The sequence below is a fragment of the Carassius carassius genome, chromosome 16 (assembly GCF_963082965.1).
Source record: "Carassius carassius chromosome 16, fCarCar2.1, whole genome shotgun sequence".
In the NCBI taxonomy this organism is placed as follows: Eukaryota; Metazoa; Chordata; class Actinopteri; order Cypriniformes; family Cyprinidae; genus Carassius; species Carassius carassius.
Genome location: NC_081770.1, coordinates 19,011,107 through 19,037,274, shown reverse-complemented (window position 1 = coordinate 19,037,274; position 26,168 = coordinate 19,011,107). Strand labels below are relative to the sequence as shown.

General features: G+C 37.0%; 1 protein-coding gene across 9 annotated transcripts in view; it reads left to right on the top strand.

Annotated features, from left to right (window-relative positions):
* LOC132159803 (nuclear factor 1 A-type) overlaps positions 1-25,345 on the top strand; it is a 149,953-nt gene extending 124,608 nt beyond the window's left edge. For 4 of the 9 annotated variants that reach the window (XM_059569410.1, XM_059569408.1, XM_059569412.1 and 1 more), the window contains 6 exons: positions 3,975-4,103; positions 11,557-11,735; positions 12,633-12,798; positions 13,002-13,093; positions 20,543-20,584; positions 23,920-25,345. In XM_059569410.1, the coding sequence (XP_059425393.1) occupies positions 3,975-4,103; positions 11,557-11,735; positions 12,633-12,798; positions 13,002-13,093; positions 20,543-20,563 (587 nt within the window). In that variant the 3' untranslated portion in view covers positions 20,564-20,584; positions 23,920-25,345. The remainder of the gene's footprint in view (positions 1-3,974; positions 4,104-11,556; positions 11,736-12,632; positions 12,799-13,001; positions 13,094-20,542; positions 20,585-23,919) is intronic. The other 5 variants (XM_059569414.1, XM_059569413.1, XM_059569415.1 and 2 more) reach the window with 2 other exon arrangements.
* The last annotated feature ends 823 nt before the right edge of the window (positions 25,346-26,168 follow it).

The following is a 26,168-nucleotide window of genomic DNA, read 5'->3' as shown; positions in this document are numbered from 1 at the left end:
CAAGCTAACTGCTAATGAAATTTAATTTGGCGTTAAACTTAATCCATTGATTTTAACTGCCCTCTGAATATGCAAAATGTTGGACAGGCAAGGAAAGTGACTCCAGATAAGTAAAAATATCAACAAGTCCAAATTAGCACTAAAAAAATATAATTCTCGCGCGACAAGCTAATTGCTAATGAAGCCAAATTTGGTGCTAAACTTGAATGATTCACCTTATATAGACAGGCAATCAGTGTGACTTTAGATAAGGTAAAATACTGATAAGTTAAAGTCTAAAGTGTTGATGTACTTAAGAAGCATTAGAGATAGCTAATGTTTTTTTTATGCTTTCCAGCGGCCTGTGACTGTGAGTGAATGTATGTGTGTGACTTAACTCCATGTTTCTCTTCTCATCCCATTATCCTTCGCTCCCTACCCTTTTCCACTACTTTCAGTCAGTTTATTCTGTCATCGACTCTTTCTCGTCATGTCATGGTCTTGGGTGAGTAGTGTTTGGGTTACTCTGGGATCCATGTTCATCTAATGAGTCCATCCCAATGACACCGTATGTTTCCTCTCCGCTCTGTCTTCCACCGCTGTCAGCGTACTCATTGAAATTGATCTTCTGAAGCATTCTGTGCTGAACTTGTGAGAGTGAGGAGAAAATGAGAACAGCTGAATGGTGCATTTTTGCATTCGGTGTGTGTGTGTGTGTGTGTGTGTGTGTTATGAATGAAGACTAGAAAATATTGGTATGCTGTGCTAAATGTGCTTGATGGCTTCTTCCTTAAAATCTTTTATCATATTCGTATTGAAGTAGCAACCAGTCTTTAATGGTCATTGATGCTGGGAAGAGATGCTGTCTTATTTTCTATCTTGTTTTCTCTGTCTTTCTTGCGCCTGAAAGGGGAAGGAGTCTGCGAGGGCTGGAATGACTCCTGATTACTCACACGCACACAGAAATGCACAAAACCACATGCACCTGCGCATTTTACCTCCCCATATCTAAAAACTAGTTAGATATAAAGCAGATAATGGCATTATATCTTGTTGATAGTAGAACACTTTGAGCTTTGCGTGGTTATTATTATTATTATTATTAAAAGTAATATTTTTTTTCTATTATTAATGGGAAAGGCACTCAAACATTATTATTTATTAATAATAATATTTATATAGTTTTATTTAAGAAATTATATCTAGCAAAATGTGTTTAATATTTAATGATAATAATTATTAAATAATAATTAAATTATTATTATTATTTTAAATGGAAAAAAATTGTGAAATGTGTAAAAACATAAGAATGCAGAACAGCATATACTGAATAATATAAATAGCATTGTTATTAATAATAATTATTATAAATAATAATGTTTGGAGTGTCCGTCCCTCAAATCTCTTTTTTTCATCCTTCAAATTTATATTTATTTTCATATATTATAAATATTATATAATTTTTTTTTGATATTTCTCATTGAGAACGTGTAAATCTGAACAAAACAATTTAGCAATTTTGGAATTTTGGAATGAAATCCCATACTTAAAACCATGCACCATCAAATACACTGTATAAACAGAATATTTGATGTAATATCTCTCTATGTTGGCTCGTTTAACTATAATTGGCTCATTATAAGTGGGATGGCCTCCGTATAGGACGGGAGACTGTGGGGGGCGTCCCACACACCAGTGCTGCTATGTAATCAGAATGAGATGTGTGGATAGAGTGAGGAGAGTGAGGGCCGCTGGCTAAAACCATTAATACAGCTTTAGCCACACATGATTGAATTGCACTGGTTAAAGTCATTTGCTAGTGTCTGGATGAACTTGTTTCTTCGGGGGTGGTGGGGGTGTGAGTGAAGTGCTCTCGGGGAGAAATGAGACATAAGAGCAGCGCTTATATCCTGTCCCAGTACAGAAGAATGGACTAAACGTTTTGACCGGGTGACAAATGGGCCAGCAGTGCCTCCTAATTGCCCCTTCTATTTGCAGTTCATTCTTATCAATTTGCATTCCTAACCTCAAGCAGCTAATCGGCCATGGGTTTCCCCTCACGTCTGTCTATTTTTACCCCGGATCGAGAGGTAGAGTGAAGTGAGGCAGTATGGGAGCGCTAATGCCGGAGGGAGGAGTTGAACTAACGTGGCTGAGCATGCACTAACAGACTTCAGTCATTCTCAGTTAGCTCATGTTAGCCTGTGCATCTGAACTGTTGCTCGCATTAACCCCTGCCAAAGCACAGCCGCCTGGCAGACTGTGAATGTGAATACTGTGTGCTTTGCATCCCTAACTCCTCTTCCCTTGATGTCTGTTCAGCTTTCTCTTTCTTTTTCTCCACCACATCCTGTTTCTATCATCATTACTTCATTTTATCCCGCTAGCCCACGGGTAAGGTGCATAAGATACTTTAAAAATGGCCTTATGGTTTTGTTTTCACATTTTATGCACCATTTTTACCATTAACAACTAACCTCACACTCATCGCCACTAATTTGAACCAACTGCAAAACTTTTAGTCCTTAAAAGGAATAGTACGGGTTCAGAGCAACACTCAACTACACATCCCCTAAGGGGATATGGTGATGAAAAAAAAATGACAGGGAAAGAAATATGATATTTCAGTCCTTTTGCATTCTCACAAAAGTATTGCATTCCCCAAAGAAACTTTGTACTCACTCACAATGCTTTTGCATTATTTCGCAAGTATTGAAATTCCTTTAAAAAACTTAGCATTCGCTCGATATATAGGAATATAGTCCTCCCACCTTGTATTATTTTCATCAACATGACATTTTGGGAATGGATGCAAAGTTTCTTGGATGAAAGCATAAGTTTTGTAAATAAGCACATGTTTTCTCTGGGAAATGGCAAAGTTTTGCGAACAAATGTAGTTTCTTGGGGAAATGGTAAAGTTTTGCGAGCAACCACAAAGTTTCTTGGGGAACGCAAAAGTTTTGCAAGTGAGCGCAATATTTCATGGGAGAATGCAAAAGTTTTGCGAGTGAGCAGTTTCTCAGGGAAATGGCAAAGTTTTGCAAACAAATAAGTCTTTCTGGGAAATGCAAAGTTTTTCTAAGCGAACACAAAGTTTCTTGGGGGGACACAAAAGTTTTGCGAGTGAACACAAACTTTTTGGGGGGGGACGCTAAAGTTTTCAAGTAAATACAAAGTTTCTTACAGAACAAAGGTTTTGCGAATTACCTTAAAGTTTCTCAGGGGAACAAAAGGTTTTGTGAGAGAACATAAAAACAAAAACAGTTCAACTATATTTTTTCCACATCACCATGCCTCTTTAGGGGTTCGTGGCATTTGTTGCGATTTGTGGCATAATGTTGATTGCCACAATAAATATTTCGACTCATCCCTTGTTTTCATTAAAACAAACAAAAAAAATTCACCTACATTAATTCATCTGTTAAAACTAGTTTATTATTTGAGCTCTAAAGCTCTTTCAATCATTTTTACCTGTGTTATATGGGTTTAACAAATTGTCACATCTGTAAACATTGAGTATCTTAATTACAATTTGGCCCCATTTACTTCCATAAGTGCCTCACTGTAGCTCATATAATACTATGCTATCAAATGATCTTGAACTCTGAATATTCCTTTAAGCTCGCCCTTGAAAGTCTGACTGGACTTGTTTTTACATGCACAAACTTAAACAGAAGATGAATAACACTTACTTTTATTCTGAGAAAGGTCATGCCTAGTGCGCATGTCTGTTGACAACAAGACATCAGTACACTACATACTCATGTGACCCTGCGCTGCACTTGGAGAGAGTCACTGTTCGGCCCCATGTAGTGTATTCTGTGCCACCCGCTGGGCCTCACAGTCTCCCCTGCTGTCTTGACCCCCATCTACACAACCACCCACCCACCCAAACAAACCACCTCAACCCTCCTATCCACTCTCTCTCCTTTGCACCAGCCTGTATCTCCATGACCTTGCGTTATTAAATTGCACTTATCAATCATTCTTGCCAGGGATGCCATCGCCTACCACATTAAAGAAGTCAGAGAAGTCTGGTTTCAGCAGCCCTGTGCCTTCGCAGATTGCTTCCCCTCGAACGGCATTCTCACACCATCATCGACCTGTCATTACAGGACCCAGAGGTGAGGTCCCAACACCCCACCCTCCTCCAACTGCAACACTCTTCTTCCCCAAGCTCCTTATCCCAGCCAGCAGTTCTCCCACAATCCTTCAAATCACAGTTTCCTTCACACCCCACACTATCCCCTTGTAACGCTAGACCGGGCGAGCAGGAACATGAGGCCTGAATGGACTCTGTATGTAGTGGCGCTCACACTGACAACGATTTTTAGATGCCTTAGATGCAGCCAGTTTGAGCAGAGTTTAGCTTTATGGAAATGAGAAGGAACACGATGTGGATATGGACTGGGATTCTTTTTTTTTATTCACTAGCTCTTGATTCGATTTGATTCTCATTAGATTCTGTTTCAGTTCAGATTCAGTTACGATTCAGTTAGATTCAGATACAGTTACGATTCATTTAGGTATATTTCAGTTGCAATGTCTCTCAGCTAATAGTGTAAATTAAACAGCAATCCTGGGAACATTACAAAATGATTAATTTTAAAAATGAACAACAAAGCACAAAATGGGAGGTTCAGTTGCCATTTTAATTTAATTTATTTAATTTATTTTTTTATTTGAATTTTATAATCATCACAACCAATGATCAATTAGCGTCGCACACCTGTAGGTCATAGATAGGTGCCTAATAGGCTATTAAAGTATTTCTTTTATTGTTTTGCAAGTTGATAGTGTGCAGGATTTTCTTGTTTTCTCATAATCATCACAACCAAAAACTACTCTGTGAACTTTTAAGTAAACTTTTAAATGTATTTCTTGCTTACTAGTAGGGCTGGGCGATATATCGAATATTAGTGAAAATACCGGAATAATTTTGACGACGGTGTAAAATTTGAAAATATCGTGAATATCGAATATTTCAAATTCAAGCATCGTTTCCAAACGAACGTGCCAAATGTCCAAAAAAGGGAATGTGTTATTTCGGACTGCTCTACACTCCTCTACTATGTGAACTCTCATGAGTGCAGTTGCCAGATTTTACATCATTTAAGAGTTCAAATCGTCGAATCAGAGCTTCGCTGTTACATAGATACAAACACTGGTGTTTTGGTGACTTGTGTTCTTAGCTAAAAACTTAAAATAAAATACTTATCCCAGTTTAATTATTTCCCTCAGTTTTTTCATTATTTAAATGCAAATGCAAACATATCGAGATATACAGTATATTAAATATTGCAATTTTTTTTTTACAATATCGAGATATCATTTTTTATTTCATATATCACCCAACCCTACTTGTTAGTATTTTATTAATGTGTAATTATAAAAAAATTACATGAAGCTCACATATTTATTATATCATTACAATACATTACAATTACAATGTCACCATAAACAGTGTATTTTAAAATGTACATCAATTGGTTCACAAACCTTTTTGATTTATTATATCTGTTTATTTTTATTTTTATATGTTTATTTATATAATTATTTGCTTACTGAAAAATAACTAAAGTACCTAAAGTAACTAAAAGTAACTAACAATAATTCAGTGAGCGATGTTTGCAGTTTCGATTCACTTACAGTAATAGTATTATAATGATTATTTGTTTGTGAATTCGACTACAATGGTGTGTTTTTGATTTACTACAAAGAGCTAGTTTAAAATAGAATTAGTTTTTGTGTGTATTTTGATTTGTTTTAAGTGTTTTCACGGCTTGAGGCAGTGCAGGTAAAAGCGAGGAAGAAATATGACATACGCTATGGACGTGAGAGCGGTCACATGTTCAACCCACAGTGTGTATTGCCTCGTCCGGCTGATTTATTTACATGCGTTTAATGTAAACACTTAACCGGATCTCTAAGTGTGACTTACACATGGCTTGGCTTTCCCAGCAAATGAGGCTTTATCAGAATGGTTTTGTCATAGATGAGGACGGTTTTTAATCAAACCCAAAGACACGCAGTGAGTGGCTACATATTGTTGTCTTCTCGTGCTTGTGAGTTATTGTGAGGAAAATAAACTCCTGGATTTACGGCCTTTCGTGGTTTTTCAGTGCATATTCAAAACACATTTTGTCTAGTGTTCGACAACCTTTTAAAAATTTAAGTTTTGTGTGGAAATTTACCTGTTTTTGCTTTTTCACAGTTATTAATATTCTTCATTTTTCTGGATGTAAAGCCAAACAGCTCACAGAGTTATTCCAAAGGGCCTGTTTCCGGCATCAGTTACTTTGAGTATGTTGAAGTAAAAACCACAATGCACACAATGTTTCATATGCACACACGGCGAGGCTTGTCGCCCCCATTAAGAGTACTTGGTTAAAAGCTAAATCCATGAATCTACAGTATGATTGATTTAAATGACCTCCCTTTTTTTCGAGACGCTAATCAAACTCGTTTAGGTGGGGCGGCTTGAAAACTTATTTTTCTAAAACTATTAAAGAATATTTAAAACCACCTAAATCTGTCCTCCCTTTCAATTGACCGTGCCACTTCGTAACACTTGCTCTTCCCTCCTTATTCAAACTGGATGTAGTGGAGTTCTGTTGCATCAAAAAAGCCTTTATTATCACCTCTGTTATTATTTTGATAATCCACCATTCAATGAAAGTTGGCAGCAATGGGCCGGTGTGGAAAAAAAATGTTGCGGAAAGCAAAAAAAAAAAAAAAAAGATCAGTGAACCAACACGATTTGCAAAATGGAACTAATCCGGAGCCTTTTCTATTACGCGCGGGTGGCGGCACAATGGCAACAGATGAGCCGCACTCAACCAGCTGCTGGAGTCTGCCTCCTTTTCAGCGCATCATTATCATTTCCATATTTGCTTTGGGAGGTATGTGTCCACTGGACCCCCCTCAGACTAACTTTTAGGGCCACCCACCCAGTACCTCTGTAACCGGCCCATGCCTCTTATGCCATCAGTGACTCTATCTATCTATCTATCTATCTATCTATCTATCTATCTATCTATCTATCTGTCTGTCTGTCTGTCTGTCTGTCTGTCTGTCTGTTTGTCTGTGTCTATCTATTCATTCATTCATGCCTCATGTAACTGTCAGTGGTAATAAATGTAATAAATATTTTTAATAAATATTAAATTACATTTTATAAATATTTGTTGTTAATAATTAAATACATAGGTATAAGTATTTATTATTAATGAATAGTAATAAAATGATACATAATAATAATACATGATAAATAATAAAACAAATGGTATAATTTATAATTAAATATTACTATAGACTACAAAAGTTAACAGAACACATTATGAAATATATACTTTGTTTAATTATCTTGTTTCACGTAGCTTTATTTATTTATTATTAATAATTAAGTTCTGCTTTATACTGTACATTTTTTGGCCTCATGTAACAATATCAATGTAACTGTATAACTAAAATATTGCTTCATGGTCAGCTGTATGAAACATTGAAACAAAATAATCAGTATTTAAATATGTGATTATACGTATGTAAATATTTAAATACATTTATACATATAAATTACTGTATATTATATTATATTATTATAAATGTGTAATAAAATATGTATTATTAATAATAAACAATAAAATAAATAACTATAAGTAATAATAATATAAAATGAAGAATAAGACATAATATATAATTAAATAATTAAAACAAGTACAAACTTTTATATTTTAACATTTGAAATTTTTGTTTGTATTGAATTCCTGACAGATTTGTCCAGAAGAATTGCTCGAGTCCAGTCAGTTGTTAATATAGTCTATAGCTATTTTTTTCTGCTTTTACTCATAGTCTGAGACTTTAAATATTTACTTTACACCTAGGGTGATGTTTCAGCTAAGTTTAATGTTGCAGAGCTTAAACATTTCGCCACAACAAGACTCAGATTCTCTTTGACCGTTAACACCATTTGATGCCGCATGTTCTCAAACATGGTGGCACCACACTTATGAGAACGGCCCGCTGGTTAATAAAGCAAAAAGATTGCTCAAAGTCATTTCTAAGGATCAGACTTCTCCTGGCGCTCCCATGAGTTCCTGGTGTCTGTAGTGAAGACAAGACTGCTCTCGAAGCCTCTGTTCTCGCTCTCAAGCTTGTGTTCTGGTATTAGCCTCATCACCACCCCTTTTGAATTCATGAAGCCTCTTTTAGCACATCAGTGGGGTTTTCCCTATGCACTACATGAATATTAAAACACAGGAGACTGTGTCTTGCATTTAGCGGAACGGGGAACATTGAAGACGGTTGAGAGTTGACAGGCCTTGAAAGTGAATTATGTCGTCCAGAGGCTTTGACAACCCGAGACACGGTCAAACTTTGTTTACTTGCAATTTTCCGCCCAAATAACCACCATTAAATGATTAAGAACATGACAAGGGAGCAAGCCATTTAAGTAATTGGCCATCGTTCCACAACACTTAGATTCTGTCAGCGAGTGAAGAAGAAAAAATGTGTTTTTCTTCCTCCTCACTAATTGAGTGGGGCAGTTTGCATAATTGAGATGGTAGGTTTCGCTCTAGCTGACGTAAGCTGGTTAACAAACCTGTAACGTTAATCTACGGTTCGTTTGGCTCTGGAGAACCGACTCCGTGATGATTTAAAAGCAGGACAGGTAAGTGCGGGGGCGAATGATTGACGATATTTGAAAAATTGTTTTGTTTGGCGAGGAGAAATGTCACGAAACCCGTCCAGTCTCAACATATTGCCTCCAGATAGATGCGGCGATGCCAGTTGGATCTGCTTCTTTGAATAACGGAGCAGAAACCATATGCTGCTCAAGTGTTTCATTAAGTCAGCTCTTGGATTGCAGCTAGCATCCGTGAATTTCATGGAAAAGGCTGATTATTGCCATCTCTGGGCCAGTGGGTTTCCAAGATCTGCTCTGGTTACATTTGGTGCACTATTTTATGAAAATATAATTTAAATTTGTTTGATTCTAGTCAACAAAAATAACATTTCAGTAGATGGAAATTAAAATAAGGATGGATGGATGGATGGATGTTTTCAAAGGTCTCCTCCTGCACCTTTAACATCATGCTGTGTTATCTTTTCTCTTGGTCACATTTTCATAAAAATGCTGACTCATATTCTATTAAATCGATGTATTAGCATATTCTCTTTGAATTTTTGTCAGTATTAGTTAAAACTGATGTGCTTTTGGAGCTTTATTTTCTGTGTATGCACATTTTTTTCTTTTTCTTTTTTTTCCTTCACATTTTTCAACTCCATTATTATTGACAAAGTAAAAAAGAAAACTTTTATTGGTAATTGCGTTGACGAAATGACTTGGCTGGCAGTTTTTGTGTGTGCTGGTTCTGAATGTGCGTGTGTTTGTTAGCATTTGTGCTAAGTGCGAGAGTGTCGTCCACTCAAATCCTGACTCAGCCTTGTAAAGGGTGTGTCTCAGTGGGGTTCGGTCTCTGCGGCAGCGCCTCGGGCTAATCCAATCCGCCAGGGACGGTAAAGACACGCGTGCGTGTCTTCGCATCTCCTTAATAAAAGTTTCCGTCCTACCCCCAACAGAAAGAGCCGGGCCGTGAAAAGATGCGTCGGGGAAGTAAGACAGAGAACAACACCAAAAGAAGGGCAAGAGGGAGTCGTCCATTCCATTATTACTGTAAATACAATGGCTACATTGCAGCCCCAGCGTCCAGAGTTTCCAGTCACCCTCTATTGACAGAGCCATAAATCAAGGCAAGAGCTAAGTGAATTACTGCAGCAGGGGGCTGTGGTTTTAACAATGTTTATGTAGTATCAGCTTACCATCTCTCCTGAAAGAGAGCGAGAGATTGGAGAGGGTGAGTGCAGAGTCTTATTAACTCCACTGCGATACATCATGGCTTAAAGACCCTGTGCTGCTGCACATCCCAGGCATTATACTAATAACCAATAACCGAATATTACTTCTATTAAGAGCCGCCTAATTAGATTGTGCCGGTTACAATTAAATACTTGATAAGGTTCGATCCATTAAAGGACTGTCAGTCCCAGAGCGCTCCGAAGGCCTGCCAGCAAGGTGTGAGAGAGCGTAATGACGCTGGATGAAAGAAGGATCTGGCAACCGTTATGGTACCAAGTACCACGCTCTTTTGCTCTCCATCGGTGCTCTTTCGGTTTTCAAGTGTTGTTGACTGAACAGCTGGTTGTTGCGGTGCCTACCCATTGTTACGAACAGGTGCATGCATTGTGTGTGAGTGTGTGCTATCACGGACCATCTGAGTTGGAGTAGATGCCATTTTTAATTTGATTTGAACAACGACATGGCCGTGTGGGATAAGAGTATGGCTTGTGAAATAAGGCGGAATGGCTTTAAGAAATAAATTCATTCAGAAAATGAGTATTTGATCTTGAAACCACAGTTAAGTTTTTATATTTTTTTTAGCTTTATAAACATGTAGCACACATTTAATGCACACACACCATACTTTGTATTTTAATACATTGGCATTAATGCTGTAGCAAATATTTCTAGTCCAAAGTCCAACAGCTGAGGGACCAACATATTTCCTCAATATTGTTTTCTTCCTTTGGAAAGTCATAGAAATGATATCATGGGAAAGCATACAGTATATATATATATATATAATGTTGTAGTTTGTTCACCACTATAGAAGTTTACATAACTATGATGGCTTCTGCTTCTCAGAGCTGGAAATGTGAAAAGTGTCCATTATGTACTCACCCATATGTTGTTCCAAATCTGTATGATGTACTTTCTGGGAAAACCCAAAAGAAACCTCTCATCCTTACAATTAAAGTCAATGTTGCTACAATGTTCTATTTTTGGACCCCATTGACTTTCATTATATGGACAAAAAAGTTGGAACATCTTCAGAATGTCTTCTCACCCTCAAGTCATTCCAAAACTGCATATGCCTTAATTTCTGATAAACCCAAAATAAACCTTTCATTCTTACAATTAATAAGAAAAAAAAGAAAAAGCTCTTCACACAGGTGGCCAAGTCGCTAGCAAAGGGGCGGCACCTCACATCCCTTAAACTCAGTATTGTTCCAGTGTTGTTGTTTTGGACCCCATTATTTTTTTTCATTATATGTGCAAAACAGTTGAAACATCTTCAAAATATCATCTAACCCTAATGTTATTCATTTCTGAGAAATCCAAAGGAAACCCCTTCCGTCCTCACAATTGAACTCTATGTTGTTTCACTGCTGTTCTTCAATATCTTCTTTCGAGTTCTGTGAAAGTCAGTCATACAGGTTTGGAACGACATGACGTTGAGTAGATATTCAACAGACTTTTGTCTGTTAAATCAAAACAGCGCCCATCCTCACTAAAATCCCTCTGCGTCCCCTTGTGAGCGTGTGTGTGTGTGTGGCTATTTTGAACCAGTAAGCCCATTAAAACACTCCAGCTTTGTGTGTCCATCCCCATCTGCATGAGAAGTCCAACCGAGTACAAAGCCACCACAACATCCAAATCATTTCTTCATGCAGTCCCTCTTCTCCATCCTTCCCCTCTGTCGTTTTCTGACCAAGCTCCTCTGTTTGTCTTTGCAGCGAGTCCTCACGCCACGCCGTCAAGTCTTCATTTCCCGACGTCGCCAATCATCCAGCAGCCTGGTTCGTACTTCTCCCACCACGCCATCCGCTACCACCCCCAGGAGACGCTCAAGGAGTTTGTCCAACTTGTCTGCCCTGACAGTGGTCAGCAAGCTGGACAGGTGGGCTTCCTTAATGTAAGAAGGAGCATTTTTGTATACATACACATTTACATCTTACATTTACATTTATTCATTTAGCAGACGCTTTTATCCAAAGCGACTTACAGATGAGGATACGCACACTTCCTACTTTCATATAATGTATTGTATCCATATAGATATCTAGTTGGCTGGATTGTCTTGTTTATAGTGATTTGTTTTGCCCATTTGTGCAGTGCAGTTGATGCTAGAAACGTACGTACAACAGGATGGATAGAAAGATTATTATACGAGAATAGCATGTATACCCTAAACTTACTCCTCACAAATATGTACATTTCTAGCTACACACGGTCCTAAATAAATTCAGTTCATTCAGGGCATTATAGAAAATATATTGCGATTAATTGCATCCAAAATAACAGTTTGTTTATAAATGAAATATATATATACACACACACACACACACAGCACAAATACATATTGTGTAAACACAAACTTTTATTTTGGATGCAATTAATTGCGATTAATCGATTAGGCTGCACTATATGTTTTTATGTATGTGTGTGTGTGTGTGTGTGTGTCTGTGTGTGTATGAGTATACATATATATATGTATATATATTCTCAAAACTATAAAAGTGAAAATGTGATCTAGAAATCCCAGTCCTTTTGAGAGGTTGACCCAGCTCTGGCCAAACTGCTGTGGCCCTGACGGCTGGAGGAGAGACAGCGATCAGTTTGGGTCATAGATTGTGAACGGTGAAGTGCACACAGCAGCAGATTTCTTTATGGCTAGGAGCAGGGAAAATTTGCTGAGCACTTTCTCCTGACATGCACGCGTGCGATACTTCTGTTTGTTGCTGCTGGTCATACGTGTCCAGAAGTTGATATTTTTCTCTCTCTCTCTTTTTTTTGTCCTCTTTCTATCCAGCCCAACGGGAGCAGTCAAGGGAAGGTGCACAACCCGTTCCTGCCCACCCCCATGTTGCCGCCTCCTCCGCCTCCCCCGATGGCGCGACCCGTGCCCCTGCCCGTGCCAGACTCCAAACCTCCCTCCACCTCCACCGAGGGAGGCGGCAACTCCCCCACCTCGCCAAGTGAGTACTTCGGCCCATCACCTGACTTCACACACACTCAACACTTGAAGCTTATCTTCAGTGTTTTTCATAATGAATAGAATTTCCCATCAAACATGCGCAGTGTCCGTATCAAGCTTTCCTCTCAACAGCTGTACGGCTCCCGATACAATATTGATATTCATTTTGTGTGTGTGTGTGTGTGTGTGTTTAATTCACCACAGCCTACTCCACACCTAGCACGTCTCCCGCTCAGCGCTTTGTCAGCGTGGGCCCCAGAGATCCCAGCTTTGTAAATATCCCTCAGCAGCCTCAGGTGAGTACACATCCACAGATCCGCCGAATCCCTGAAAGTCCATCAAGAGTGCTTGTTGTCTGTCATAATAGGCCTTTCAGCTCATATAACTCCCTTGCTTGCTGTGAGAGCTCATAACTGATTTATTGTGTGTAATTGGCATGTTCAGACTCGGATTCAATGGCACAGTGGCCACAACCTTGATTTATACCCCTCACACACGTGTACAATCGCTTGCGTGCTACAGATTAGTTGTCATATGGTACAATTTATAATTTAGTGGCCAAATTCAACAAGATCAGCCAATAACTGATAAAACGTTATTCAAATTTAACTCAAGCACAAACAATTTGTAATGACGTCACACATCACATCCTCACCATTTTAAATAGGGTTACTTGTAATCACCAAAGTAATTTCCCAAAACTGGCCATTTCTGTATGATAGTGTTAAATGTTGAAGAAATGTTGTGTAAACATTCATTTAATTTAGTTTCATGTCCAAAAAATATTTTGCCACTTCAGCTTTACCTAAAGTGTAATTGCATTAGATAATTGCAAACCAGCTAGCATTTATTATTTATTTATTTTTATTTATATATAAAACAACATGAACACAATTTTCAAGAAACCTTTTAATATAAAGTAGGTATCAAGTGATCAAACAATAAATATTATGCTAGTCTGTAGTTATCAGGTTGTGTATAAGGCATTTAAAACTCATATCGCGCAACCGCTACCAATAATATATTCATAAATGGACATCAGGATCACCCTGTTAATGTAAATGAACTTGTGTTTGTTTTTTGCAGTCGTGTAAATGGTGCCTGTAACCTTAATCGTCACACACACATATCTACAATGACAAATACAGCCTGTACTGCCACCTGCAAAAAAAGAGCATGTTACCTCTGTAAATGCAGCTATAACACACCAACAACACACTCACACACAGCTGAGAAAATACCATGCTCGTAGAGAAACACTCAAGACTGTATTGGATCAGATTGTGTGTGTGTGTGTGTGTGTGTGATATGTCCGGAGGCCTGCAGCAGCCTCCCATCGATTTATTGACTGTGTCGCAGGCCGCAAGACACACATCCCCCAGTAGAAAGTAGGCAGGTGTTTGTCAGGCTGGTTGGGAGGGGAGCAGGGGGGGGTTGTTATTATTTATTGTTTGTATTTATTTATTACTTCTGCCCGTCTCTGCCTCCCCTTCTCTCTCTCTTTCTTTCTCTCTATTCTTCACTCTTTATCACATTTTCCTCTCTCCCTCCCTTTTTTCTTTCGAGATCAGGTGGTGCCTAAGGTTCAGGCTTTCTATTTGTTTATATATCAATACTTATGATTGCTACCACTGCTTATCTGTTCTTATGCTTGTTGCCTATTTAGGGGTATATATTTATTATTATTAAAACTAGCTAGCTGTGTGTGTGTGTGTGTGTGTGTGTGTGTGTGTGTGTGTGTGTGTGTGTTTGTGTGTGTGTGTGTGTACTTTTATGTATAGATTTATATATTAATATTCATTTTTAGTTTTCGATTTGTAGTCTAGCACATATAGTTGCACTGTCATTTTTGGAAACTTGAGTTTCTATTGGTCTGTTGGTAAAAAAATATATATTTTAATAATAGTTTTTACATTTTTTATAATAGTTTTAATTTTAATTTATTTTTTTCATACGTAGTTGTCCTGTATCATATTTAAATATATTAATACATTTATTTTTATCATTTAATGTTCCTGTAGCGCAATTGGTAGAGCATTGCATTGTCAAGCGCAAGGTTGTGTGTTCGATTCCCCGCGAACACATGATAGGTAAAAATTGATAGCCTGAATGCACTGTAAGTCGCTTTGGATAAAAGCATCTGCTAAATGCATAAATTTAATTTAATTTAAAAATTTAATTATTTTTAATGTTTTTGAGTGAAAACATTTGTAAACTATCAATATTAAATAATATTTAATACAATATTTATTACATAATGTATATTTATATTAATAATATAATGTAATAAGTATAATATATCCATATTGCATGTGTGTGTGTGTACATTTTTTATGCTTTAGTTTATTTGTAGTTGATTTTTGTTATTGTTTTGTAAACTTGAGTTTTGGTTTTTAGAATAACAAAAATATATATATATTTTTTGTCATACTATTTTTGTTTGTACTACTTCTTTCAGTACTCTCAAACAATCACTGATCACAAATCAGTTGTTTCAGTATTCTTTTGTTCTGTTTCTTCTTTCATGTGATGTTCCAGCCATTTCGTTTTAACATCACAAAACAATGTTCTCAAACAAACAATCAGCCTTTGAACACCTTAATTGTTTCAAGCAGGTGCAAAGAAAAATACTTGTTTTGTGCTTTTTGTTGCTTTGCACAGTACTTATTTTAATTCGATACACAGTAACTTTATAATTTTACTATATATCTGAAGTTTTAAAAAAAACTATGAGGGTTTTTGCGAACTATTTTTTGTCATTCTGTAAAAGTCAGGGTAGATCAGCTGCGAGAGACATCTCCCATCACCCACTGTGTCAGTGAACTCTTTGAGGCTCTGTCTAGCCAGACAGTGATTGGACTGTGAGTTTATATTAAAGCACTGTATGAGTCTCAGACTGGCAATATTGACAAGCCTGTGACCCCACGGCAGGGTTCGGTCGCACCATTTCATTGGCCTCATAAGCTGGTGCGGACCACCCCGGGGCGGGCAGGACAAAAGTTACCCGTGGTGGCCGGCGTGTTTCAGGGGGTGGGGTACAAAAGAGAGCGAAAGTGACGGGCAGACGAGAATGATGTGACCCTAACTGTAAACATTCCTAGCGGCCCGGCCATGGTAACCAGGCAGAGAGCGAGAGACGGGACAGTATGATGGAGGGGTCTGCCATGGGCGGAGGGGAAGGGAATGAAAGAGAAGGGTGGTGGGAGGGTGGCAGCGCCCTCCGGGGTTTGCTGCCATGGGAGCTGTTGGCGCTCGCTCTCTCAGATGGAAAGGTTGGCACCACATGCAGAGATATACGGATACGAGGTTGGGACCACGAGTGTCATGCCTGTACAAACAGAGGGGCCATTTTTAAGCCTAAAAGATTTAGAAGGCAACTAAAAAAAAAAAAAAATTGTGTATGTATATATATATATTTTTTTCTCTATTTTTATTTAGAATTAGTGTTTTTAATTATCAAAAAATGATAAGCTTAGCCAATTAAAAGATCAAAGAATTCTTAAGGGTGTTGAAGTTAATCATTTCTTTGATATATCACGATGCAGACGAGGACGATTTTGTATCGGTACAGTAGTAGACCATAACTGATTATAACCTGCTGATGCTTTTCAGACGTCATTTGTCGCATACGTGCTTTGTCATGGCAGCATACATTAGGCGTCTTCGACTTGAAGCACCTCTATACAGAATAATCAGTGTATGACATCAAGTACTGCAAGAGCGATAAGTATATGTTTTCATGATTATATATTTAAACCCTGATCTGCTTGCTTGGTTGACAAAAAACAGACTCAATCAATTCTGATCAATAAAACAGAAAAACTACAAACATACACACAGGTCTGTAATATGTGTTTAATTGCGCAGCACATAGGGACTGTAGCCTGACCCCAGTCCTGGAGCGGTGCAGATAAAGCAGTGATTCATAAACAGCGTTTTTAATCAGAACAAACTGGGAGGAACTGAGTGTGATGGGAAGAGCAGATAGGCACCGCAATGTGACACACACACACACACACAGTAAATCGGTCTCATAGAGGCCAAGATGAGAACGCCGGCACCCTTGGCTTTTATTCGCTTCCTATAAACGTTAGCATGCAGGAGAGATAACATCAGTAATTGACTATTGTCCTCCACGTCAATTTGCCGTAGTTAAGCATCTGTGGAGACGTCCCCACAAACATGCCTAACGATTATTACTCGAATTCATAATAAATGTTCATTCCAGAGACAAAGAAACCTCAAAAGCCTGCAGGGAAAACGATGCCTCCTTAATAGTGTTGTTTAAATAAATTTTCGCCCACGTGCGTTTCCTCCCGAAGCCAGAAGAGGGCACCGTGCCAGACTGCCGGACACACAAATTAATTACCCAAGATTGATTTCAGCTCTATGCTCCATGTCACACCCCAGATATCGCAGGCTGCTGTTTCTGTCAGAGCACATACACACTTCCACAAATCTGAAACGGGAACGAGAAGAGCGACCATTTCCCGCACACCTGTGAACATCGCCGCTTGTCCACCGCTGTGATAATAAACAACATGAATATGTTTATATCCCCCTCAGGTGTGAGCTGTTTGTTTGGGGTCGTCTAATGGACTGCTGCGCTCCGTTTTCTTTTTTCCCCCGTAGCGTCTGATGGCAAAATGTAAATAAATAATGTAGTAAATGTCTGCGGGGTCCCACAGGGATCTGTAATACGTGGCTGGGCGGTTTGGGTTTGAGTTGGCTTTTATAAGCACTGCTCTCCAGGCCCAGGCTGGTTTGCATTACATGAGGCTGAATTCCTCTGAGATGACACTCATCCTCAGGCACTTTAGCGCAGCTGCTGACTCAGCACTCCTCCATCCTGATGAGATTACTCCTGCCATTGACAGCCAGTTAAAGGACCAGACCAAGATTCCCAGCCCCCCACTTCTGTCGCTTTCTGATCGTCCTTCCTTTATCTCTACCACCTGACTTTCTCATTCCTCTACGCAATCGCTCCGACTTGTTTTACTCCCATTTGGTTTTAAAGCGAAGATCTCTGGCATGTCACTGTTAAATCAAACCTGTTTGATTTAAAAGTGATATTTTGAAGAATGTGCTGGTTGCATGTGAATGAACGAGGACTGAGATTTTCGTAAAAGTGGTCCTACGAGTCATCAAGTTTTCTAAAGTTTTGCGATACTTCTGTGAAAAGAATCAGATTGTTATTCACTGACAATCTTTCACTCCATCTTCACTTCTAGTTTAGTTAAGTGAATTATTCACTGGTTTATTGAAGTGAATCAAGTGATTCAATAAAAAGTCATTCCGTTCATCATTCAGTACAGTTTTGTGAACTAAAAAAAATATATATTTTATTAAAATATTATTATCCTCCACTATATATAGGTGTAAACTTTTGTGTTCCACCAAATATAAAGTCAGTCATACAGGTTTGAAATGATATGAGAGTGAATAAAACAGCATTTATATTTTTGGGTGAACTATCCCTTTAACTGAGTTTCAATCTGTCTCTCAGTCTATTAACCGTTACCGTTGCATTTCATTTCCTTTCTCCTTCCTTTTCCTCCCTCTGAAGTCTATTTCTGCGTGTCTTACCTTGTATCCCTCCAGCAGATGTGCTGCACTGTGTTTGGTGTGTATTATTTGCATGAGGTTCCTCCCCTCCTCTCACTACATTAATACAGCGTTCACCTTGAAGGCTTTCAAACAGGACACTAAGGCTATTGAGGGGTAGACTACAGCTATCTATCTATCTATCACAACCGCTGAAGTACGTCCTTTAAAACCCAGCCCACTCACATCGAGAGCTCCCATTCATTTTTAACCAATCTATCTATATAAATAATAAATAGACATTATAAATATTTAAAATATATATAAAGCATACAAAAAATTTTTTATTTGTAATCTTTTTCCAAGTTAAATATATACATTGTGTAAAATCCTGCATATGATTCATTATATTACATTTTCAAAATTGTATACATTTTTAGTTACAAAGTAGTATCAAAACCTTTTACATCCTTGCATCACTACCAGAATTCAAATGAATTGATTCAAAGTGGTTTCCCATTCTCTTGTGTGTAAGTGTGGTTGTCCCCTACAGCCAACTGAATCACAAACGCTCAAATGAATCGTTAAAAAAAGAGCCGGTCCAAATTCATTTGGGAAATGAACGTCTCAAAACCCGACAAACCCTCTGTGACTTCACGTGACTAATGCTAACCGCAGGGTACAACGTCATTGTATTTATATGGAAATGACTTAATCCCGTACACATCCTTCCCGCCAAAACGAACACAAATGGCCAAGTGTGTTGACTCTGTGTGGGTGGCTTGAAGCTCCATCCAAACAGAACCTTCAGGAAAAAGAAACGGTCCATTAAGATGCCGCTCTGAGACGATGTTTGTACGGTTGTTTGAACAGGCTGATGTGTTGTAGAGTCGTATGAAGGGAGTCAGTGATCATGGATCATCTCGCGTGCGGCCCACGGGGCATCTGGCTCTCTCTCGCACCACCGTTTCATTCGTTTTTCTGCTGAATCTTACTTTTCTCTCCCGTTTTCGCTCTCTTCCTGGGCCTTGAGTGTGATTCGGTCTCCTGACAGATGAAGGAGGTTGAATCCCACAGTCTTGGATTGTCGTTGTTATTCGCTCTTCCAGATGAACTATCCCACAATGCATCTGTTCTTGTTAGGGAGTGATCCTTTTACACTTGATGTTTGATTCCTGGTACATTTTTACACTGTTCTAGGTTCTGTCACCCCTAATTAAATCTTAACATCATCCATTAGTGGAGAGTCTATAAAACTGATCCGGATGTGTGCGAAACCTCTTTAATTTTTCTGGCACGGCGTTCCACTTCACCGCAGAGGACATTTGAGGACTTTTTTGAGCTGAGAGCCAATGAAAAGATTCATTAGTGCTGCTCTCTAAGGCAAGAATCCTCATTAATATTGATAATACTTAGGGTTAGGGATTTGAACAAAGCCATAAATCATAGATCATCCCGCACAGTTTGTTTTATGAGCAAGTTTCACGCTACAGATTTTTTACACTTTTATACATAAATACTTATCTTTTGAACTGCTAAATGCCTTTTGTAGGTATCTAAAGAGTAGCACCCATTACACCACTGAATGTTCAACAGGGGAAAAAAAATGATTTGAATGTTGTTTTTGTCATAGTTAAAATAATTTGATATTTTAATGTTTTTGCATAAATTGTTCACAATTATTTAATGATTTTACTAATACATTATTATTATTAGTAGAAGTAGTAGTAGTAGTATTATATTCACAGTGCATTTTATTGATTTACTTAAATATGTTTATGGTTTTTACTTGCATACTTATTACTTACATAATAATAATAATAATATCCACATTGTAAATTGGTTGTTGTTAAATCGCTATGTGTTTAGCAATTATTTTTACTGTTAATTATTTACTTAATTATTTACCGAACTTTTATTATTGACAATACTTTGAATTTGTATTTTTATTGTAGTAGTGTAATGATTATTAACTTGTTTAGCATGGTGTATTGTGTCAAAAATTGAGCATTAATTAATTACTTTTTGCATGTTTGTTTTTTGTTACTTTAACAGTTAAATAATCTGTATGTCATATCATTCCCTCTGTGAAAAATGTAAATGTTAGTTGATCTCCAGCAAACACCTCTCTAATGTTCCACAGAATATATCAAAGTGTAGTTCTTAATTGATTTATACAAGATTGTTTTCTCTTTATTTAGCTGCGTTCGTTCTGGTTCTGAAAGGCCGGCCGTGTTGCAAATGTAAGAATGACAGCATGTAATTTCACACGTTTTATTATCTGTCTGTCTGTCTGTCTGGTTCCCCTCTGTGCTCCTGCGTGCCGCGTATCTGCAGACTAAATCACAGCTGTCAGCACTGCCTCTGCTGTAACATAAGCCCACTGTCTACAGAGTTACGGGAGTATCGCAGAGAACCCAACACGCTCCTGCTCTCTGAGTCTCCAAAAGTCTTCTCAGGACAGGAGAGGTGGGAGGGGAGGAAAAGTTTGAGAGCGGTCGCGTCGATAGACAAAGACACAAGGAAGCTGCACTGCACCGGAGTGCAGAAGTCCAGAGTCAGCAGCTTCTATTGATTAAAAACTAACCTTCCAGTTTCTCCGCTGCGCTTGCGGTGAGCAATAGAATTTAAACGAGCTGTACGCTAGAGCCGATGTCTGGGACATTTCCAACCGGAGTGAAGCCACTCAATCTCACATATCATTTCATTCCTCTTAACTACATTAGATCATCTACTGGATTAACCTGCTGGGGCATTATATAAAGCGTAGATGCCATAATAAACTATTGATGTATTCATTAATATTGCACATTATTATGTTATACACATATTCAAAAATAACCGCAGTTGTAATATATAGATATAATATGTGATATGTATGTGTGTGTGTGTGTGTGTGTGTATGGATTTATACATGAATGCATAAATGCAGTAACAGTAATGTTTATTAAGTATTATAAGACATTACAATAGCTTTATTACGTCTTTTGAATATTTTAAAATAATGTATCATTTGTTTACAGACTTTATATGAAGTGTATTTGGAGGTATAGTATATAATATTCAATTACAAATACCTCATAGGCCTAAAAATAACACTGAATATGAAGCTATGTAAGCGTAGTGCATCATAAAAATATTCTAAATGAATAATAATTATATAGTATTCACGTATACCTTTAGTTCAAGGTATCATACTGTACATTATTTAAAAAAATAGAAATATATATGTAAATAAATAAAATTATCATATACATTGAGTGTAAGGTGTATGCATATGTATATATTGTAAATTAGAATAAATATTTTCATATGAGGTATATATATATATATATATATATATATATATATATAAAATTATATATTATGTAATATGGCAAAAAAAAAAAATATATATATATATATATATATATGTATATATTTTCATTTATTTATATAAAATAATACAATATTAAAAAAGGTACATATTTAGCATGTCTATTTACACACTTTTGTATGACACTATAAAAATAATAAATATTTACAAATATTTACACACCTTTATATGACATTATAAACAAAATTATAAAATAATAAAAAAATAAAATTATTTAAAATAAGTAAATATTTAGCATGTCTTCAGTATGTTATGTATTAAGTTTGTTATCTCTGTATATTATGTATATAATATATTTATTTATATAAAATCATATTACAAAAAGGTAAAAAATAGAACTATTATATATAATGCATTAAAAATTCTAAATAACTTAATTTAATGCTAAATTATTTTAATTGAATCGAAGTTTAGTTATATAAAGTTATTTAAAGTTAGTTTTATAAAGTGTGCAATAATAATAGAAAACAAAAAAACCTGTGAGTGGTGTGCAGTCTTGTGTTGTTATCTGAAGGCAGTCCTTCAGCATTTCATTCTTACTGGCTGAAAACCCCATTGGCTTAATTAATCACGGCTGCTGATTGGTGGCCATCAGTGGGAGGAGCGAGTGAATCACTGAACGCATTGAATCAATAGCTTGTGTATTTGCAGCGTGGGGCGGATCGCATCGCGTCGCTCGAACAGAACGCCGGCCAGAGAGAGAATAGCAAGAAAGGGAGCAAGGAAAGAGGGAACAGAGAGGGACAGAAAGAAAGAGGGATAAGGGCCTTGCTAATGATAGTCACGTATACGGCTGTCTGGTTGTCCCAGGCAACCAGACATGATGTAACACCAGGATGAACTTGAACTTGGTGGGAGGAGGGAAGCTGGAAAGGGGAGGGAAGAATGGAGGGAGAAAGTGGGCGTAGACCAAACAGCACTTGCTCACTTGCTGAAAACGTGAACAATGGAGCAAAGCAATCAATAAGCCCATTTCACTGAAGGATTACAGGGGTGCAGCGGACTAACCTCAGCACTCCAGTCCACAGATGGCCGTGTGGCGGAAAGAGCTGCAGAGGCATTCAGAGAGAGAGAACAGATGGACAGGAAGAGGAAGAGAAACAATGTTGTCGAGCTGAGTCAAGCACCAGCTTAAGACATCACGCTGATACAAAAGTGACCCCATAAGAAAACAACAAGCGGTGTATGCTTTTCTGTTTGCTATTATAATACTGATACTATATGAATATGGAGGTTATAATCAGTTTTAAACCTTCCATGGAAGGTAAAAACAAAAGGATTGGGGGTCATAGTTGACATAAAACTGCAGTCACAACTTTTAGATATTTATTTTACTTTTATGTTTTGTTTTGGGCGGGTTTTGCATTGTGGTGTAGTTCGAAAGTGTGTATTCAGCCAGAAAATAAATATACGACAAGACACAATGTTATCCTTTGAGAATTGATTGAATCATGAAAGTGGTCTTTGTAAGACAGGTGGTTGGAGAGGAGGGCTTAAAAATAGATTTTGATTATAAAACATTTATTTTGAATTAACATGCACGGTGAATCTTGCAAAGTAACATTAGTAAGGTAAACAGTAAGATGAATATTATTTTACATATTATCAAGCAGCATTTGTAAACAATGTTTTAGTAACATTATATATTTATATATTCCAAAAGAGTATATGTAATACATTTTATCAACAAAAATATTATAGCTACTTTTTGTTATGTCTGTTCGATGCTTTTTCACAACAATGACTTTAAATTATCTTATGGGAGTAATTTGTGATTGATTAGATTAATTAATCACAACATCATGTAATTAATTAGAGAAAAAAATGAATTGCTTACCAGCTCTAATATATATATATATATATATATATATATATATATATATATATATATATATAAACACATTTATATTTAGTCATTTAGCAAAAGCTGTTATACAAAGCGACTTACAAATGAGGACAATGGAAGCCATCAAAAACAACTATATATATATATATATATATATATATATATATATATATATATATATATATATATATATATATATATAATGAATAACAAAAAAAATCACTAAATTACCTAACGTAACACCTAACGAAAATGATTTTATAGTTCACAGACTGCTGATGACACTGATTGTTCATTGATATCATTGAACTTGCACTCCAGAGTTCACAGATCTGTTCCTCTCTGTGTTGTTGCAGTGGTACCTGGGCTAAAGACTCCCGACACGGACCGGCCGCTCCCGAGGTCACACGACCACCCCCTCTGTCTCCCCTGAGTACGACCCGCAAACATGTACACCAGTCTGAACAGAGAGAAGCCACTTGCTGCCCCAGTACCGGACAGACCCACAGCATGGCTCCAGCAGAACCCCGCCAAGCCCTGGAACAAGAGGAACCGACTCAATGCGCTTACACCCACTTACTATATATCTATATAGTCCATATGTATTCTTCCATATGTATGGTTTACATGCCTATATTCATATATAGTAGCTGTCCAGCTCTTCTGAGGGTGGAGCTCAAAAAAAAAAAAAAATGAAGAGCTTTGTTTTCTCGGAAACGTGCACGTTTTTTTTTTCCTTTAGTTTGGTTTTCTTGTGTTTTTTGTTCACCCTCACAAATAGACGAGGAAAACGTAACATGACGCACTCAAAGAGCTTCCCGCTTCTGTGCCTGTGGTCTTAAAGTGAATTTCTAAGGCTTTTCCAACACAGCCTATGGCCAAGGGTCGCAAACCCACAACCACCCGGAGGTCGGAGCTCTGCCTTTCAATAACTCGTGTTTTGATGGATCAATCCGGTTTTCGTATCAGTGAACGTTGGAGGTTTTGCCTGGGTCAGATATGCCACCAGCTAAAAACCTCTATTGCGTCTGCTGGCCAGGACCATTTCCTCCCCTTTCCACCATCATCACCACCACCATCAATACCATGTCAGATCAAGAACTTTCAAGGACTCAACCAAACCCATTGTTTTCAGTTGTTTTTTGTCAATTTGGGGCAGGCGATGAAGAAGTCATGAACGGTGATGTTTGATACCAGGTCATTTTACGGTATGCTAATGGGAGATCTCCCTCCCCACTTGGAGGCATGTTTATATTTTGTGTTTTTCGTACAAAAATCTTTGCAATTCTTTCTACTAAACCCCAGCGGAAGGTCTGTCGCACGCCAAGGGCCAAGTGAAGTTTCGATCTTCCATAAACTTCAAGAAAAGGTTAACCGTGAATACTGAATTGAGGAAAGTGCAATTTTGTTGGGTAGATGTTGGATTGTTAAATATCTTTGTAAGATAGATCGTTGAAGCGATTGTTGAAAAGTATATATATAAATATATATATATTTTTCTTCCTAGTCCATTCACACCTCCAGGACTCTAAAATATCGGGGTACAAAAAAAGGAAGAAAAAAAAAACACGTAAAAATAGAACAAATAGCCTTGTGAGAAATAAGGGGAGCTGTAATTGATTTTTCTGTTGTTGTTTTTATGTGTTAGTTTGTTTGTTCATCGATTGTTAGCATTGTAGAACAAATATCCCTTTAAGAAATATCAACATTTAAACAATCAATTTAGTACATTTCCGAAATGCTAAAGCAAATGTTTTAATTTAACCGAACACATAATGAAATATTTAACGCAAAAATTTAACGCAAGAGGTTAACACTTTTGAAAGTGTCGCGCAAAAAATGTGAAGATCCAGCTTCCCTTGCATGCAATTATTTTTTGTTTTTTTAGTTTTTATTCATTTTCTGTACGAAACAGATATATATATATATATATATATGTATATGTACAGTACAGACCAAAAGTTTGTATCATTCTAATATGATGATTCATTATCAAAGTTGGAAACAGTTCTGCTGCTTAAGATTTTTTCAGAACATGTGATACTTTTTTAGGATACTTTGATGAATAAAAAGTAAAAAATAAAAATAAAAAAAAATAAAAAAGAAGCTATCTTTTTAAAATATAAATATTTTGTAATAACAATATACACTACTGGTCAGTAATTTGGGGTCAGTAATTTTTTTTTCTTTCTTTTTTTTTTTATAAAATCAATACTTTTATTCAGCAAGGATGTGTTAAATTGATAAAAAGTGATAGTAAAGAAAATATATTATTAGAATTTACCTTTTATTCATCAAATATATTAGACAGCAGAACTGTTTCCAACACTCATAATAAATCAGAATATTAGAATGATTTCTAAATGATCATGTGATCGACTGGATGTTACATGTGACACTGAAGGCTGGAGTAATGATGCTGAAAATTCAGCTTTGCATCACAGGAATAAATTATTTTTTTAAGTATATTCAAATAGAAAACTAGTATTTTAAGTTGTAATAATATTTCACAATATTATTGTTTTTTTCTGTATTTTTGTTCAAATAAATTTTGATCAAATAAATGCAGGCTTGATGAGCAGAAGAAACTTCTTTCAAAAACATA